The following is a 19,201-nucleotide window of genomic DNA, read 5'->3' on the forward strand; positions in this document are numbered from 1 at the left end:
ACAGTGTTTCCACTATAACCACCCAGTCAAGTATACATGGTTAGTTCACACAATTCAGCAACTCTTTACAAGTTCTGTAACTTTGGAACTCTTTTGTCTACTTCGCATGATAAATTCTCATTTTATGACCATTTCCTGTATTCAGCTCTGTTGAGCAGTGTGGGTAACTGAGTAGCTAGCAAAGCTCCAACATATTGTTATAATAAAAAGTTACCTGAACAAAGTAGGCAAAAATAATTGCAATAATTTGATATTTTTCTAAGAAATATATAAGGCTCTCTGGAGGCATATTTTAAAATATAAAATTTATTAAATTTAGCTTTATTACCAGTTGTCTCTGTCATCACTTCCACCACAGTTACTTCTTTTTCTGTTGCAGCTGAAAAGAGAACTTGCAAAATTAAAGGTTCTTCTCTTCTACACATGCCAGTACTTTTTTTAAATCTCAAAGTATAGACAAAATTTTTGCTGTCATAAAATGCAGAGTCATATCTGTGTCTAGCTTTATATACCACGATACATAGCCACATTAAAATGCAACAGATAACTCCCATACTGATAACACTAATCTGCCTTGGGTTAGATAAAAAAAAAAAAAATCACAAACAGTGTTTACCATGAAAGCAACCGCATAATTAAAACAATATAGTTTCAATACAAAAATAAAATATAATCAAGTTTCTAGAAAGATGTAGGTTTCAGAAACTCCCTTACACTAACTTACAAGTCATATTTCAGTTAATTACAGATTTCTTGCTAAAACTTTAAGATACATTCAGTTTTTTTGTTGGTTTTTTTTTTTTTAGCTTTTTTTTTTTTTTTTTTGCTAAATGTTGACTTCAGTGAACAGCTCTCTAAGATCTGGCATATTGATTTCTTGTTGTGAAGTGAGCTGTTCAAGCTCCATTTAAGATTTTCATCTTGCATGTAGCCCTGAGCACATCATAGCACCATAAATTAGTTAAATTGCACATTTATCACAAATGTTATTTTAAGATACTGCGTAAATGTGATGGCTGGAAGATATACAGTATGCTGCAACAAGCCACTACTTGGGTGGGGTTAGACCAGGGTCACCTTTACACACCTGTGATTTAAAGCTCTTCCCACCCATCACAATTTCATTTTTAATCTCTTTCTTGAGGTATTTTGTTTTCTCTCGCACTCAGTCTGCATCTTTCTAAATAAAATATCAAATGCAAAGCAAAAGTTGGAATTCAAATGCAAATTTTACAATCCTGCATTTATAAATTTATGTTTAATAGGAAAAAAAATAACATAGCTAGGTTGGTGATTTGGTTAGCACTAATAGTTACCATGCCAATATACATATCAGTGTATGGATAAAAACGATATTATTCTAGTTCATTGATTCTCTAAATTCTTTATAATGTGAAATCACATTGGTATGCCAGTCCTGGAGGTTCGGAAATGCAAGCTGAACTTTATTTTAATATATTTGGGATATGCAGCTCCTGACTAGCCATTCATTTGCAAAGTTCCAAGCATGTTTTAAAAATACATTTTAAAAGTCATTTCTGTTGCACGTTAATGGACATGACTGCTCCCTGAATTTTCACCTGCTGCATCTCCTCAATGCACATTCTGACCCAGAGAGTCAGGCCCTGGAAGTGACTTTTATCAGACTGGATGATGCTGCATCAGCAGTATTTGGTGTTTGCAGTCATCAATTCCTTGTCTATTTTTTAAGAATAAGGAACATCACGCAAGACTGTAGTCTCCTGCTTTTACTCCCTCCCAAGTCCTAGATAACAGTATTGCATGTGGAGCTTTTAGCATTACAAGTCAATGATGCATCTTAAAAATAAATTGATTGACAACATATGCACTAATCTGTCAGTTTCCTTATGCGTGAATTTCTGTTTTGCAACCAAACACTATATTTAAGCTGCTCTAATTTTCAGAGGAGGAATTCTCTGCTGTAGATGTAAGAAGTCTGGCCACATTTAGATTTAGATCATCGATTTGCAAAAAATGCAGAGGGCCACGAGGGAGGCTTCATAGAAGACTTTGGCTGGCTAGGTTGCCTCTCCTCAGTACCTGAGGGGCACTCCTGGGACAAGGCAGGCGACCGGCAAAACTGCACCCTGCAATTTTATTGCTGGAATTTGAGCTGAGGCCATAAACATTGACACAAATGACCTTAAAATCAGATACAACTGTGAGCCAAAAGAGATGGAAAAAAAAACAGAGCTAATCATTAATCCCATTCATTCGGTCTGTTTAGCAGTATTTGCTGCAGAACGCACAGAACACAGTTACACTTGTGAAGATGTGGCACTGGCTTTCACAATTAGAGTGAGAGGAAGAAGGGAAGAAAAAGCACAAAGCAGATTGAATTAGTCGCTTATTAGAAGACAGTATTTAAAAAAAAAAAAGAAAGCAAACTGTACATTTGACATTCGGATGGTAGTTATTACTTGAAACATGATTCTTAAGTGCTGTAATGGTGGGGTTTTGGTTCCCCTGTAACCATTTCTAGACTCCAAGTTCACCTGACTGGCAAAAGACATTATTTACATGCCTAGTAATATAGGTACTTCGGAGATGTACATTGTTTTCAGTGGTTTTGATGGGGTGACCTGTCAACACCAGAAGAAGTCTGTCATTATCATACAAATGCTCTTGCTTGTTTGCATTTGTTTGGCATGTGTTTATTCACCTTCCTTCCCTCCCTTGCTATCTGCTCTGCGTGTTGTACAGCAGGAGAGGGCCATCAGAGGATTCACTTCACAATCACAAAGTTTAAGTCGTCAGTTGCAGGTGCCTACTCCTGTCACTCCGAAGTGCTCGGTGGCGGAAAGGGCTGCTCTAACCCATGCATCGCCCAGCGGTGCCACTTGCGGACTGCTCAATAGGTTTGGGGAAGGCGTGCGAGTATCAGCATCCCACTGGTGCTGCATACACAGCGCAGCAAAACACCTATTTGCTTTGCCACACGTTGTTTCTAAACCCTGTCTTCACAGCCAGCCTTACCTGATGCTTAAAAAGGAGTTATAACGCTCATTTATCTGTTTGCGGGGGGAGTGAGGAGGGGGGGGAATTGTTAATGCAGCCTTTGAATAAGTGCCACCCTGCTCTTTAAATGCTAAAGTTCACTAAAACTCCAGTGATTTATGTGCAGCTTTTGACTGCCAGCACCTGGCAGATGAAGAAACCTACTCAAGCTTCAGTCATAAACAGATAGCATACAATTTAATTTTAATGTGCTCGTTAGTCGTAGCACATTTCAGACATAATTGTGAACGCAACACAAAATTATAGCAAAAAGACAATTTTAATGCTGCTGTAGAAAAAAAGGTTATATGAAGAGTCATATAATGGTGCTTCATTGTCAACAACAAAACAGGGCACAGAGTGCATTACAGTGTCTGTGCTGTTTACATGCCAATATTTTATACATAGATTCTCATATGGTGTCAGCTGTCAGTTACTTCTGCAAATTAACTGCCAAAAATGGAGACGAACAGAATCACTTAGTGTGCTGGTAACCACGGGTTACCTTTCATATGCCTAAAGATAAAGCTGCAGTATGGAATCTTGGGAGAATAATTAGGCAGAACAAAACAGAAAGTTACCAGTTGAAATAAAAAGGCATTCTACAATAGGAAATAACAACCAAGAGCGCTTATAAATAAGTAAAAGAGGTTATATCACAGAATGCCTCATAACTTTTAAGCAAAGTACTACAGTACAAACATTTTAAAGGCTTTATCAATGTTTAGGAAATACAGTACAAGTTTTCAAATAGATTTAACCCTTTGAGCACTGAGTTTGTTTTGAATTTTCTCTTTTTATTTTATTTTTTTACTAATAAATACCTTTAAAAGTCATGTTGTGCAAAACAGTTATAATGCGTGCCAGGAATGCAGTCCGTGGCTTCTATTTCTTCAGACGGTTTTTAAAAAAAGAAAAAAACAAACAAATGATAGCAACACTAATAAATATGTATAATTTAAACATGAACCTCTATTAATATAGATGTACTGCATAGCAAAACAAAACAAAACATACTTTGCTTTAAGAATAATGTTTCTGAATACTTTATAAATGCTATCTGCCGTATCTCTCATCATATAATTTACAATGTTTGGATGTTAAAAGAAAAACTGTTAGATCTAAAAAATGAAATATACACTATATATAAGTACAGTTCATACCTGGGGCTTACCAGGTACGAAAAACACTGTTGCTAAAAATGCTGAAGAAAAAGAAAATGGCATTAACCACAATCACATTTTTCATAAGAGATTTTGAAATCTATACAATATATACACCCATGTTTCAATGTGAAAATTATATTTTTAAATTTTAAGGTGTGAGACACCTCTGCATAAATGGAGGTTCATATTAATAATCAGAACTAAGCTGGTAAGGTGTTTTTTTTTTAAAAAAAAGATTAAAAACAACAACAACAACAAACATATCCATACATTTTTGCCAAATTAATGCAAAAGTGCTTCAAAGTACTCAGAGGGCTAAAGATTATAGGGTGAGAAATACCAGCACACTTAGGTCACATGAAAAAAGTGCACCAGAATTAGTTATAAATGCTTAATTAAACTGTCTGTTAATGCATGCAGCTTGATGCATCAGAGGGATGCACAGCAACTAAATCCAATTTACACAAAGTTCCAAACACTTACCACTGCATTTTAACCTTCATATTTTACCAGTAACAACAGCTGATTATGCACCTCTATTTAAACACTGTACAGTTATACAAAACAGTTCAGCCCAGAGTGACTCTGGAGTTAAAATAAGAACATGTGCCAAGAACTAAACAGTAGCTTTAAGGCGTCTTTGACAGTTTTCCTCAAAGCAAATTACAGTTATTCTAATCAAAACCAAATGCTACTGCTTCTCTAACTCTGAAACATACAGAAGATGATCCTCTGGTGACTTCCCATGTGTTTTACTAAGATGAAGTTTAACAGCATGCTTGCTTGCAAAAGTCCTGTTACAAAGTTTGCACTGGTAAGAAGTTCCGATATCTTCCTCTGGAGAGGATGTCACCAGCTTTTCAGATGGTGACTTTGCTTGTGCTATCTGATTGTTAATCTGTTCACTGGACAGTTTGGACAAGTCTCTTAACCTGAAACCCAGATGCGATTCAAGATGACTGATATAAGTTGAAGGAGTTCTGATCTGTGACGCGCAGTCATTACAAAAGAACACTGGATGTCCAGTGTCCAAATTTTTAAGGAACTTAGTTCCCCCCGTCCTTCGGAGCTGGTATTTCACATTGGCTAGCCAGTGGCTAATTGTGGTCATTGAAAGTCCTGTAAACCTGGAAATGTGCATTCTTTCTTGAGGGCTCAAGTCTGACATGATGTATTTACCCTCTGAAGTCTGCCGTAAACTAGCTGCAAACTGGGCCTGTAAGATGAGCAAGTGCTGAGGGTTCCAGTTAGACTGACGTCCCTTCCTTTTCTGAGCTGGTGTACTCTCTTCTGGTTCCTCTATTGTGGTACCATCAATGTCAGATTTCTCAGATATGCTGGAAGGTGTGGAAGATTTTGATGTGTGACTTTCTGTCAGGTTCTTCAGCATATCAGATATATCTGACAAGGCATTCTCGCGTAGCGGCGAGTTTGACATGAATGACACGACTGCAGATGTCTTTGCTGTTGTCACTGTAGATGAAGAAGATGCAGAAGATGTCGATGTGGATGACAAAAGCGCTGAACCCAAAGAGCAGCTTTTGTCACTCTTGCCTTTCGTCAAATCTATGGGTTGGTCATTGTTGACATGATAAAAATAACGGTCTAAGTGGTCCGTTTTTTTGGACTGTAGAGGTGGGGTGGCCACTGCAGCCTTTTCTGCCAAACTATTGCTCATTTTAAAAAGCATGCTCATTGGGTCCAAAGCGGGCAAAGATGGCTTTGCTGCCTTCCCAAGGTGAATATTCATGACAGACTGCAGTGCACTTAATGGATTTACAAATGGCTGTTCAGGAGGGTGATCAGTAATGATAGCTGTGCTGCTACTTAAAGAACTTACAATTGACTTAACGGGTTCTTTCCCATTTTCCACAGGTTCTACAGTTGGACTGTCCTTGCAGCCATCTCTCTGAGGGACTGGGCTGTTCTGCTGGCTTTTAAAGCCACCATCATTGGAGGCATCCATTTTAAGGGGTTCACTGACTTCACTACTGCATGGTGAAGGTGTTGCACGCTTCATTGGAGAAAGCTTTCCTTCAGGCTCTTTCATTTTCTCCTCCACTTTAGCCACCTTCTCAGTGACTTTCTTTACCAATTCTTCCATGGCATGAAAGTTTGTTTTTGGCACAGGTGAGGTCTGGCTGCTTGGCGGAGACACCAAAGGCTGGTTTTTAGATGGTGATACTAGTTCATTGTTTCCAAACATAGGTTTTAATGGTGTACTCTTGCCAGATGAACCCAATGATAGCTTCATCATATTTGGCAGCTGATAGGCAGCATGAATGCTGGGGTAGCCACCCCAGCTTGGTGTGCCATTCTGGGCTTTATTTATAGCTGATGTAACTGTGTTTTCTAAAGATTTCAATATATCTAGTCCCCCTTTAGGGCTTTCTTCTAGGTCATTTTCAGTCAAGTAATGGTACTTTGAAGAAATATCGTATTTCTCCTCATCTTCACTTGACTTTTCTTTGTCCTTCATTTTGTCATCAGCAATGTTTCTTTCTTTATCTACTTCTTTTTTTATTTCAACATTTAACTTAGGGGAAACACTAGACGGCGTATTGGAAGGAGATGTAAAAGTGGTGGCAGCTAGTGGCACAGACTGGACTTTCTCATCTACTAAGGACGTTATTGTAGGTGTTGCTGGGGCTTCTATAATTGGCTTCCCTTTTTTCATGGCAGAGTTAGTGACTTTAATAAAATGTCCCGTCACCATCATGTGAGCAGTGAGTTCCTGCAGAGTGTCATGCGAACTTCCACATTCCATGCACTTCAGAATTTGAGATTTCCTTGCCTCAAAGTGCCAGGCATAGCTCGCACCGTTCTGGTGACCATAGCGATTATTTGGTGTAATGTAGGGATTGGAATTCTTTTGAAGTGCATCATTGGTATCCAAGATTGTTGCTTTTGGTGTCCCACCTGTGGAATCTGGCGAACTTGGAAGTTCAAGCTCTAGTGATGCTTTCTTTCTAGTAGCTGGGATAATTTTTGCTGCTACAGGTGTAACAGGTTCCTTCAGAGGCACTTTTTGGTAGTGTTTTGTTTTGATCATATGAACACTCAAATCCTGAAGAGATTCAAACGAATGACCACAGTACATACACTTTAATACTTTCTGGGCATCTTCTTTCCCTTCCATTTCAAGCAATGAGCGTTTACGAGGTTTGGACCATCTTTTAGGGTTATTGTTATCAGTTTCATGGTTGTCATCTCGATAATGTCCTGTTTCATTCATGTGCACTGTTAATTCTACTAAAGTATCATAGGCAGCACTGCAGTCTTTACAGCGGAATTTACTGGCTCCAGTAAATATAGAGCCATAAAGCTTACTGCTTTGTCTGTACAATTGAACTGTACTAAAAAGGCTCGGTTCAGGAAGAATTCTGCTCTGAGAAACTTGCTGCAGTGTTTTAGCCATAGCAGTCTGGTGCCAGTCAAAGCTGCCACTTCCACAACTACTGCTGCTGCTGCTGCTACTGCTGCTGCTACCGTTGTTTTTTTCTGAAATCGGCTGGTGAATATTCAAATTGAGATTGGACCAGTAGGAATTGGAGAGAAAGTTATTATATACAGCTTTCATTTGTTCTAAACTATCAGATACAGTAGAGTCTTCGAGTGGTATTGAAACCTCCTTGTTCTCTTCTTCATTTTTAATAGAACTGCTCTCAAAGTCTGCCATGCGGTCACTTGTCTCACTGATGTGTGACTCACTGTCCATTTCATGGCTAGAAAATTCAGCAGCTGGAGAATTTTGGTAGCTTTGGCAGTTCTTACTGAAGTCTTTTTCTGGACACATATATTTTGCTGAAGGCTCCCCATCAACTGTGTTTTCATCAGGTTCCACATCTTCTTCCACCAATGCTGCTGCTTTTAGTTCGTCTGAAACATAGGCTATTATGAAGAGAAGAAAATATAAGTTAGTTTCTGCTGATCATACTTTCACTCAAGTGTTTCAGCCAAAGAACTGCACTTATTTGCAAAATTAAACAGTTAAAATTTAGTGTTTCTTCTGAGCAAGAAAAAAATCTGCTCTTCAAACATAATTTGCCACCTTATTCTTCTCAAGGGGCAACAGCTTGAAATTAAAACTAAATTTGAAATTAATGAAGCACATTCTGGAGGTGGCATTCATTTCTAAAGTAATAAATTACTTGTATCAACCTCAGAGACAGCAGTTCCTGTCTGTCAATTAATATGTCTTATGCTTCTCCTACCCCTAATGCATTCCTTAACAGACAGATTCACAATTTAAATTAAGCAAGCATTTTTTGCTCATTACAGTTTTGAGACTCAATCTTTAATAAATATAGAGTACAACAAACATCAAAAATTCCTACAAAGTAAAAAATAAAAAATAAAAATCCCCAGTTGCAATAATTAAAAAATGAGATTTTCAAGAAGTTATCATTATTAGTAGTTATCATATTTCAGAGGAGGAGACAGTAAAAGCAGGTGACACAACCTTCTGAAACAACTCACTAACAGCAATTCAAGGATATTCATTATGGGTGTAACAAATGACCCATTCCCATTTAAGCATACCTTTCTCAACAAGAAAGCCCATGAAGAATTATGTCAGGAGCTAGTTCAAGAAAATTGGTATGCTGTACTCATTCTTGCTGTATAAATATATACAAGACCTTCCAGTGGACCTTACAAATGTCAAAGTGTTTGCTCTTTAGACTACTTTGTCAATATTTACTCAGCATAAGCTACATAGACACCCAACAGGGATCCTGTCTTTTTTTCCTCCTCAAGTAATGCAACTGGTGACGTAAATTTAAGATACTCTTCCTGAATAGGATAGTTGAGAACTGACAGTAAACACGTTATTTTTTTCCACAGAGCTTCTGTGCACGTATTCTACATATATTAAGTCTACCTAAATTATTCCTTCAGGAAAGGAAACTACAGTAACATTAGGAGAGGGATCATTAATTGATCAAAATAATCTATTTCTATATAGTGCATTAATTTACAGCTAAGAAAGCAAAATAGATCATGACTGTTCTGTATTAAGTGGAATTTAAAATGTGCTTGCAATCTATCACAAATATAATTATAAACTTTGAAAAAAAACATGTTATGTTTCCAGTAGACTGTATGGTTGAGGACACTTGACTTTTGACCTTTCTCTGCAACACATCTGGAATGTATGGGTATCTGTATTGTAAACACATTAAATAATCTACAGCTTGTTTATTCAGGCAATAGTGCTACGAAGATAATGATTAATATCCCGAGAAAGAAAAATGTAGGAGAATACTATAGTAGATATCACATATACAGTATTGAACCTTGCAAACTTATTTCAATGAAAATATGTTTACGTGTTGTCAGAAAACCAAAAAAGACATAAACAACTGTTAAAGCAACAATGTAATCAGGCTTTTAGTTTCATAAGGAGTATTTCTTCATTCTGTTAGGAAATACAAAATATTCACTACTATTTCTCACATGGATGAATGGTAGCAAATCTTCCTCCAAGCATGGAAAGTTATAATCTGATCTACAGAATACCAGCTAAACCTTTGAAGGCACAAACATAACACAAGAGTAAGAGGTAATTGTGATTAGATGATTTAAGCTCAGGTAATTTCAACACAAAATTCATGCAGCAAGGCTCCTATTTTTAACATTTGGAAGAATGTAGTTTGAAAGAATTAAGTTAAAAACTTTAAATTATTATAAGATGTTTTGAAGATGCTGATAACATCTTTAAAAACATATATGTGCTCTCATGAAATAGAACGTCTCTCTTTTACTCTATTTTATGCTTTTTTCGGAATATTTTGAAAGAATTAAACAATCCTTATTTTACGTATGCTACAGTCATGCTGGCAATCTGTAGTCAGGATCAGTGCCTACCACACAAATACATGCAATGAAGCCACTATAATGAATTTATCATCTAATGAGATGGATTTCATTCAATAATTTCATTCTCTTATAGATGGTACAGATTGCTTTTCATCTTATTTGTGCCATCATGTTTCTAAACTCTACCAAAATCTTCAGCAAAATCTTCAGCAAAGCAGACCAGAGCTCTCTAGAGCTAAAAAAATTTAAATAATTACTCTCTAGAGCTAAAAAAAATTAAATAATTACTAGTAACTTGTAAACAAGTGACAACCAACTACCTCCATCTGAACCATGCCAAAGATCCTAGTGATAAGAATGAAGAAGGATGGAAGGAAGAAATGACAGCATGAACCTATGATTTGGAAGCAAATGTACCCTTTTTCTTTTCCACCTTGTCGAAACAATTTTTCTTTTACTACTCTCATTCCTTTGCCTCATGTGAAACTGAAGACTCCCTTTTTTAAGAGGTAAAGAAAATCCAAGGTTATTGTCACCCTGCCTGCATTAGAATGATCTCGTGCACACCTGCAGCCTGAGATGAAAGACCAAAGCACCCTATAAATGTACCTGTCCTTCACTCTTTCTGTCCACTGGGTACTAGCACGAGCGTGTGCCATCCACTCCCACACACCATGTACCAAAGCCCTGGGCTGGGTCCCTGCACGCCACTGGAAGTGCTCCTGCAGACCAGTGCTCACCAATGCGGACAGGGGGCACAGAACCAAGTCCCTAATTAGCGTGGTTTTCTTTACACTTTTGTTTCTCTTACCACTGAAATCTTGTGAATTTTGTTTGGATGAAACACTTGTATTGTCACATTCACTGTTTCTTTCCAGAGTGACTTTTACATTAGGGAAAACCTCCGGCATGAGGCTCATTTAAATGTAAATCTATTTACCTTTCATGCTTTCTTTGCCCTTTTCACCAACTATCAAGCATATTTGCGTGTTAACCAGGAGCTGCCTCTTCCATAGCTGTTCTCCTTCCTAAGCTCAAGTTGTGAAGCCAAGTTGTGACATCAGTCTTTGATCCAGATATGTGGGAAATGAGGAATAAACAACAGCGTGGAATTTAACCCAGCAACCTGCAACTTTAATCAAGCGACAGTTTGAACAACTCCTTCTGCTCCCTGCACAAGGGAGAGGAGGGATGAAACACACATTACCCCCTACTTACTCAACCAAAGGTGTATACAAGAGATGAGGGTGTTCAGGGAAACATCTCAGCCTAAGACTTAAAACACGGTCCTAAGCAGTTTGTGCCAGTAGCTTCTAACATCTTATTCCAAGGGCTGGTCACCTACTACGTGCCTTCAGGGCTGAAGTACGGCATCAGAAGGCAACCCAGCAAGTCTTGGCCAACCTGCAGTGGCAGACTCAGCCATTCTCAAACGTTTCCACACCACTACAGGTAGGTTTACAGTGGCTGAAGGGCTCACAGCTCCCTAAGGCTTTGTCCTCAGAGGGTCCATCAGCAGGCAATGGATGCACTTCCTCCTCAGAAAACCCAACTGAATTGTTATCAGCATGTGGGACAGAAGGGGATTAAGGCCGAACTTCAGTCTCACACCACAGGGGAGTATGGGATTAAGGGCACTGGAGGAAAGGAGCCCATCTGCAGCTAAGGGAACCTCTGATCCAGCCTGCCTCACCACAACTCGCTCAGAGGGAGACGACCGGCGTTCTGTCTAGGTGCAACAGACAGAAGGACAAGGAGGGCTGTGCTGAGAAACTTCTCCTTTGGTTAAGTACCTACAGTAAGAGCAAAGAGGCTATGAAAATGGAAAATAAAATCAGGAGATGGTTAAAAATAACAAAACAAACAAACAAACAAAAAAAAAAAAAAACAAAACTTTTCACTGAGATTCACTGCTGATGCAGAGATTGTCTTTAAGAAGCACTGTCTCCAGTCCATCTTTACTCAGCTGTTTGCTTCTTATTAATAAAAAAGAGAGACTCTTGGTTTGATATGTTTCAAGTGTAGAGTAAATGTTTGAAACAGCAGGGCATCTGTACAACTGTTCTTCAATGCCTTGACAGCAAAGTCTGAGGGGAAAAAAAAGACTAAAGGCAATTCTAACAGCAGAAGTTAATAAGAATGGAAATGAAAGAAATTATGTACTTCTGTATTTTTGATTTTCTTTTTCCAGTGTAAAAGAAGAATAAAAAGTCACCATTCCCAAAAAAGTTTGTAGTTTACATCTTGTAGGACACCATAACCCACAGGAAACTGCCTGCAAGTTGACGATGTTGTCACTGTGACATATTTGACAAAAGATGGCAGTGGTTCTGTGGGGAGGCCCTCAGTTTCTAGAGATGAGGATATCCAAGGGATTCTGGAACCTATTGCAGGTACAGCTATTGAGAGGTTGAGAACGGTTCCCTCATTAATATTTATTAAAATTATTAACTAAACTGCAAGGTAAAAATGAAATTAACACATTTGATATAAATACATAACTGTAAGCTGTGGTATAATGGAATTCATTTCCATGCAAGGGGGAATTACCTTCATAACCAAGCTATGGATCATTTCTTTGCCAGTGGAAATAAATGGTGATACATCACTACCCAAAATGATCTATATACATGCATATTGTATATACACTAATACACTCATGTACCTCTCTCTACACTGACACCACAGGCACTATAGACACCTCAGACACTATACAAAGCTGGAGAAACGTCATCGGCCCATTATGTTTCTGCAGAGCTGGAACAACCACTGCTCCGCTGACCTCCTGGGCCAAACTCTGCCACCTCCCGAGGTGCCCACCAGCACCACAGCCCCTGGCTCGAGCCTCGTCTATGAGAGCTCCTCGGTAGCACTCAGATGAAAACGCAGCGTAGCTTTCCTCCCTTCCATGGCAGCATCCACACAATGTCCACAACGTGGTCAGACATGCACCTTGAGTTTGTTTGAAAATACAAAACCCTAGCATTAAAGACATACTTTACTGTTCTCCCAAAACCAATTAATTGCACAATTCTTCTCATATTTCCTGAAAAAATGCATCTGAGACCATATATTTCGGCTTGGATCTATCCAAATATTTCATTGCTATACTTTTGCAATGTCTTAATTATGTTTTTTTGCCAAGACTTTGATTTTAATTAGCTTACCAGCATATATTTAAACTAGAATATAAGCTCTTTGCTTGAAAAAGTATCAAAACATTCAAATATTCTTCCAACGTGAAAAAATGCTTGACTACAAGTTCATCAAAACCATTCAATTTCTTGGAAGTATTTTGATTTAACCAAATGGCCTTTTATTAAAAAAATGCAACCAACTTTATTACTTATTTATGCACGGTTTGAAGTCATCGTGTAATGCTAAGGATCATTTCCCAAACCACCTGATTTTTCAGTGCATATTGAAACTTTTAAACCCTTAAAAAAAAGGGAATCCATTTACATCTCACACTTCAAGAACAGAACAGAAGACAGACACTGAGAGCAGGAAGGCTCCAGTCACCTAAGAAATTACTTTATTATTATTATTATTATTATTTACAATTTAAGTAACCTATGAAAAAAACCTCAAGGAGTCTACAGTTTCTGTGGGGTCATTCAGAGTCAAGATGGGGCATGGCCTGAACACAAGTCAAGAGAAAGCCAACAGCTTTCCTGAGACGCTTTGACTGTGCCAATGGACATTATGCACAAAATTAATGAACAGAGGCAAGAGAAAAACAGCCAGTGGATGGAGTCAATCAGAGACCTAATGCAACTGTAGGCATACAAAATAGTTCTATCAGTCTGTTAGAAAACTCCCACTCCCCAGCCCTTCCGCTTACAGGAAGAAAGGCAAACATCTCACCCACAACATGAGTTATTTCTATACAGAGTCTGACTGATAATTCGCATGTAGCTGAAACTATGTTTGAGACTTCACCATGTGGCAGAGATGTCAGTGAGGCAACAGAAACAGGAGGCCGTAGTGGCTCCCGGTTTACAAGACTGGCACATGACAACCCTGCCCCTGAACAGGCATGGCAATGCTGATCAGCCAACACCTTGAGAGGGACTTTTTTTTGTTAGAAAGGTCAAAAGTTCTGTTTCATAGGGGCAGGACTGTCTATTATGGGAGAGAAATGTCATTTCCAAGTGGAGAGGTCAGCACTGCTCTCACCTGTTGGCTGAAGTAGCTGGTACCTTGCACCGAGGCACGATCCTACTCCAAGATTATTCTGATTATTCTGCCCACTGGCAAGGTCAAGAATATTAATTTTTAACATGTTAATTTGATGTGGTGTGCATGATTCATGCTTGTTTAGCTGGATTTTTTGTATGTTGATACATCTGCAGACTTTGCATGCCAGTAATATTGTAGTATGAAGTTACTGGGAATCTGCATGGATGATGCAACACAGCATGCCAATTTAATGGGTAGCTATCATTAGGCACCAGAAAGTTTGAAGTGTACTTGTGTTTGTTCCTTTGTGAAAATACTGCAGCTGTCTGATACAGAGAGCTCAGAAACAGGCCAAAGGAAGATGGCCAGCTGCTCTAATACAGCATCCTGGCCTGGTACTACATTTGGAGCAACTTCTGAGAGTTCAGATCAAACGTTAAGTGCTAAGAGTTGAGAATTACATGGACAAGAATACACAGGAAAGAGATGATAACCAGGACTGAGTTCATATGTCATTAACGTAAAAAGCAAGCACCTCTTCCTCATGTCACTGTATTCCATACTCCCCTGCCTTTCGTGTACTTTAAAGGAGGGTACAGAATTCAGGTCTTCTGTTCAATTCAGACTTCACGCTGCCATACAAAAGGTATCATAGAGGGAACCTACAAATAAAAACAGTAAACATTCAAAAATTGCTACTAATTCTGCTAAAGCAGGCATTCCTTTTTTCTGGAACCAAATACCATTCAGTCTTTTTTTCAAATGAGATATTCCTGTTAAAAGCACACATTTATATGCTATCTCCTTCATTAAATACACACCTGAAAAAACAGAATGCCATTATATTAAATGCTGGCTTAGGAACAACTTAGCACAATTGGCCATCATTCCATTTTGGTGCTCAAAAGCTCCAATGACTGTTTTATTCTTCACAGCAACCCTGTGGAAGAAGCATTCTTACCCACAGTTTATAGCTGTGGACCTGGAAATCCAAAGAAGTTAAAAATGACTTGCCCAGTGCCAGACAAGAAGACAAGTAAAGAAGCCTGCAACTCCTGTAGGTTAATATATATAATGCAGTTATTTACACAAAGCATGAGAAGAAAGCTTAAATCTGTGGTTTTGTTCCTATGCTTCTTCACAGTATGTTCATGTGAGTGCAACCTATGTGAGTAATTGAAAATAATTGCTAGTTTTCAGCTTAAACAATTACTAAGGATAAAATACCCAGTGAAATGCCCACATGTGCATGTACTGTGCAAAATCTAGAGTCTGTGGTTAAAAAATCTCCACTGAGCCAAGCTGCTAGAATCCAATAAATGCTGAATCTGCACACTGCCAGCAAACTCCCTTTCACAATGGGGAAAATAGGAAAGGTTTTTGAAATTAGGAAAGGAACTGTCACAACTCGTATCCAAAAAGCTTTCTGCTCCCAGCACAGAGCAAGACTCCAGGTAAGCCGTGAATGTCTGCTCTACCAGGGCAGTGTTGGAGATGTAACACGATGGATCATGCCTCCCTCCTCCAAAGCCGTGCTCTGCCTTAATTTCTGCTTGGGGCCTGAACTCCCTGAATTCAACCTGCTGAGCAGGGTTTTTCTAAAATCTGCTCATATTATCCACCCATGAAACGTAACACCACGTCTTCCTAACATGGAGAACAGCGCAAGATCATATCATGCTGCAGTGCACCTAGGGTTACGTGAGGATCGGTCTGAGATCTATCTCACTTAAGATAGCTGATCTGCAGGAAGTTTCTAACAAGAAGGGATCTGAAGATTGACAAAACCTTTGAGAGATTCACGGTCCAAATTACTCCCATGTATAATGCACTAAATCATATGGATTTTTAAAGAGAATTACTCATGTAAAATTTGCTATCAGATGTAAATATTGTACAGCTGGAAGAGAACGCCATGCTTATGAGAAACAGGAATAATAGCTCAAAGGGTATGGCTAGTCAGGAACAACAGACCTTTTTTTCGGTTGTCCTAAATTTGCAGTCACACATACACGATACAGCTGACTTCCAAAAATATTGCTGTGTGGAAGCTGGGGGGCAGTTTATGTTCCACTCTGCGTGCCCATGGTTGACAACCAGCAGCAACGCAGGATCACAGCATGCAAGCAGAAAGGCTGGGAAACACGATGGGCTCCTGCGTGGACAAAATGCCCTCACTTGCTATTGTATTTTGCACTTGGAGGAAGTAGATATTTTGACAGCCCCTATGAGCATAAGCCTGAAATTTCTGTCTGATCCTGCTGAAATATAAAAAGGAGAAAAAAAGGTCTTGGCCTTCTCTGTCACTGCAAAAACAGTCTTTCACAAGCACTATCGAGACTAGATAAAGTAGGTAAGTAAGAAACAAGGACTGCGAACACCCCGTGGGAATTCTCAATTGCTGTTTGCTTTGAGTAGCTTCATGGTCACCAATATTCACGGAGTACCTTCCTCTTCCTCCCCTCCCCACCTCCAGGTTACTGGGGAAGGGGTGCCCTTCCTGCAAGAACACCAAAGTTACAAACGCACATCACGCACAAGGGCACACAGCTCCCCACTACCCCTCGGAGGGTTGAGAGCCAGCTAACAAGCCATGGAGGGGAGAAAACACCAGGGGATGGATTCAAGAGCCAGACACAAACTGTTGAAGTAAATAGCTCACGAGCAGCCCCACAGTCTGAAAACATTCACATAAACTTACCAAATACAATTACTATGTGCATTAGTAACAGGGAAAAAAAAATCTACATTTTCTGTATAAATTATTCATCACAAGTAAATGTGATCCACTCTGAGACAAAACTGGTTTTGTGTTGGTTTCTAAGACAGTTGCTTGGTGTGAAGTACTACACACGTGTTAGAATTTCCCACTCCATGCAAGCACATATTACAGCAGGAAGTAAATGCTTGATTTTGATTTAGGAGGGACACTGGGTTTTGGACTCTTCACAGAATTTTTCTAGGCATAGAATTACCATTTCCCCGAGTAGACAAAATATTTACTGGAATATCCAAAGAATAAAAAATAATTGGATTTTTTTTTAATTATTTTAAATATAAGTCACTATCAACATACTTGTAAGAACAAGCCAAATTATCTGTGTGAATTTGTACTAAAATATGCAGTGACACAACCTCTGCTTGATATCAGCATTTGGGTGGCATCTTTTAATCACTGAAAAGCACACAGGGCATTCACCAAACGAATACAAGATTCACAGCCAACTCCAGGATAAGCAGGCATGAGCATAAAAGTTCTCAATATGGCTCTAATAGCTCTTAATTATTATAATCCTTCACTGAGCAAACAGATGTTGTAAGGGAACTTTAGTTTCTTCAAATGCAGTAATCAAACCATTCTGCTTCTGCCCTGCCTCTTTTCAGTAAACGCTTTGTATACTGGAGTGGAAATAGCAAATTTAGTGACAAAATGACCATTTAATTGTCACAGAAATCTGTTTCTGAACAAAACTGATGTTGTCATTTCTCTTTATCCACATTTCTCTGAGCCTTCTGATTGCAGTTTAGAATTTTTTTGGACTAAAAAAAACTTACACCTTACTTTCTATAATCTTCCCACATCCTTGGTTGCTCCAAATCTGCCACATCTTACAAGTTTTACAGTGACCAGAACATTGGCTTTGTATTTGCATTTAACCATACTAACATTAACACACATCTCGAGCTGCAGCCTTCATTTTTCTTGCAAACTTGAAATTCCTATTGAATCCCTTTATACAGTAGTTTCAATAGCTATTTTGGTTGCAGTGACTACTTACAATGAACTCCATACAACTGTATGAATGGTATAGTAGAAATCCAAATGATTTCAATCACAATTTCAGCTATTGTGAACTTGTACTTATAATGAAGTTTCTCCATGAAAAAAAGGAGTTCACTGTGGGCCAACAAAGCTTTGTGTCCTTTCAGAGTTTTTATTCAGCCTTCATTTAAGAAAAACAACTATTGACTGCTATATGAATCCTAAGACTCAGAGAAAGCAAAGATCCCAAGGATTACCTCTACAAGATGGCCCCAACTTGTTTTGTATGGAAAGCAAAAAAAAAGCACTGAATATTCATTTCACCCATTTGCTAACTATACTAATATACTCTTTTGTAAATGAGTCTCTATCTAGCACTAGCTATTGAACTGAAGGGTATTTGAATAGGTGGGTTTTGCTATAATGCCACACTAAGATAATGTGCTGGAAACAAATGGTTCACTGATTCCTGAATAGAAAATTTGCTGGAAAACCCTGAGAACTAGAAGATGAGGGGGAGGGGATTAAAATGCCTCTTCAAAGCCACCAACCAAACCCTTGTCATTTTTAAAAGATGTTCCTATGGCACAATATGAATAGTTTATAGCCACAATTGTGAACATTCAATGTCATATAAGAAAAGACACTTGTCAAGAGCCTTTCCCTTACAAGCACCCTCATCATGACCTGTGTTAATGAAGTTAATTGAATTTAAGATCAATAATGGTTAATTATTGCAATTTGACATTCTGAGATAAATGGCTTTAAGACAGAGAAATGTGTGTGTATGTGAATTCTCTCCAAGAAGGTGAACACGTTACAGCCTAAGAGGGATCACACAGTCCTTCCATTGATCCTGGTACAATCTGATCGACCTAATCCTCTGATGAATGTGGGCTTTTCACAGCTACAAGTAAATGTTCTACAAGACTACTCTAACCCTTGTCACTGACCAAATCTATATGAGCTGTACACTAGAAATCTATTGAGATAGATTAAAGAACTGCTGTAGAAACAAGAGATGCTTCAATAAAGATGAAGGTTTATTATACTGACTACAAACATTGCATGCAGTATGTAATTATGAATGCTTATGGATTATAAGAGCTTAATTTTAGTCAGTTGGATGTAAGTGGTCAAAACTGAACAACAGTGTGAAATTATAATAATAATAAAAAAAAAAGATAAAAAATAATCCAACAGCCACCCTGAATTTGATGACTTATCTGTGAACGTTCAATAAGTGATTTCA

General features: G+C 38.4%; 1 protein-coding gene across 5 annotated transcripts in view; it reads right to left on the reverse strand.

Annotated features, from left to right (window-relative positions):
• Positions 1 to 3,813: 3,813 nt before the first annotated feature.
• TSHZ3 (teashirt zinc finger homeobox 3) overlaps positions 3,814 to 19,201 on the reverse strand; it is a 65,480-nt gene continuing 50,092 nt past the window's right edge. For all 5 annotated transcript variants that reach the window (XM_040571242.1, XM_040571239.1, XM_040571241.1 and 2 more), the window contains one exon: positions 3,814 to 8,075. In XM_040571242.1, coding sequence (XP_040427176.1) covers positions 4,876 to 7,980 — 3,105 coding nt within the window. In that variant the 5' untranslated portion in view covers positions 7,981 to 8,075 and the 3' untranslated portion in view covers positions 3,814 to 4,875. The remainder of the gene's footprint in view (positions 8,076 to 19,201) is intronic.

This window comes from Cygnus olor, chromosome 12 (genome assembly GCF_009769625.2).
Source record: "Cygnus olor isolate bCygOlo1 chromosome 12, bCygOlo1.pri.v2, whole genome shotgun sequence".
Lineage (NCBI taxonomy): Eukaryota > Metazoa > Chordata > Aves > Anseriformes > Anatidae > Cygnus > Cygnus olor.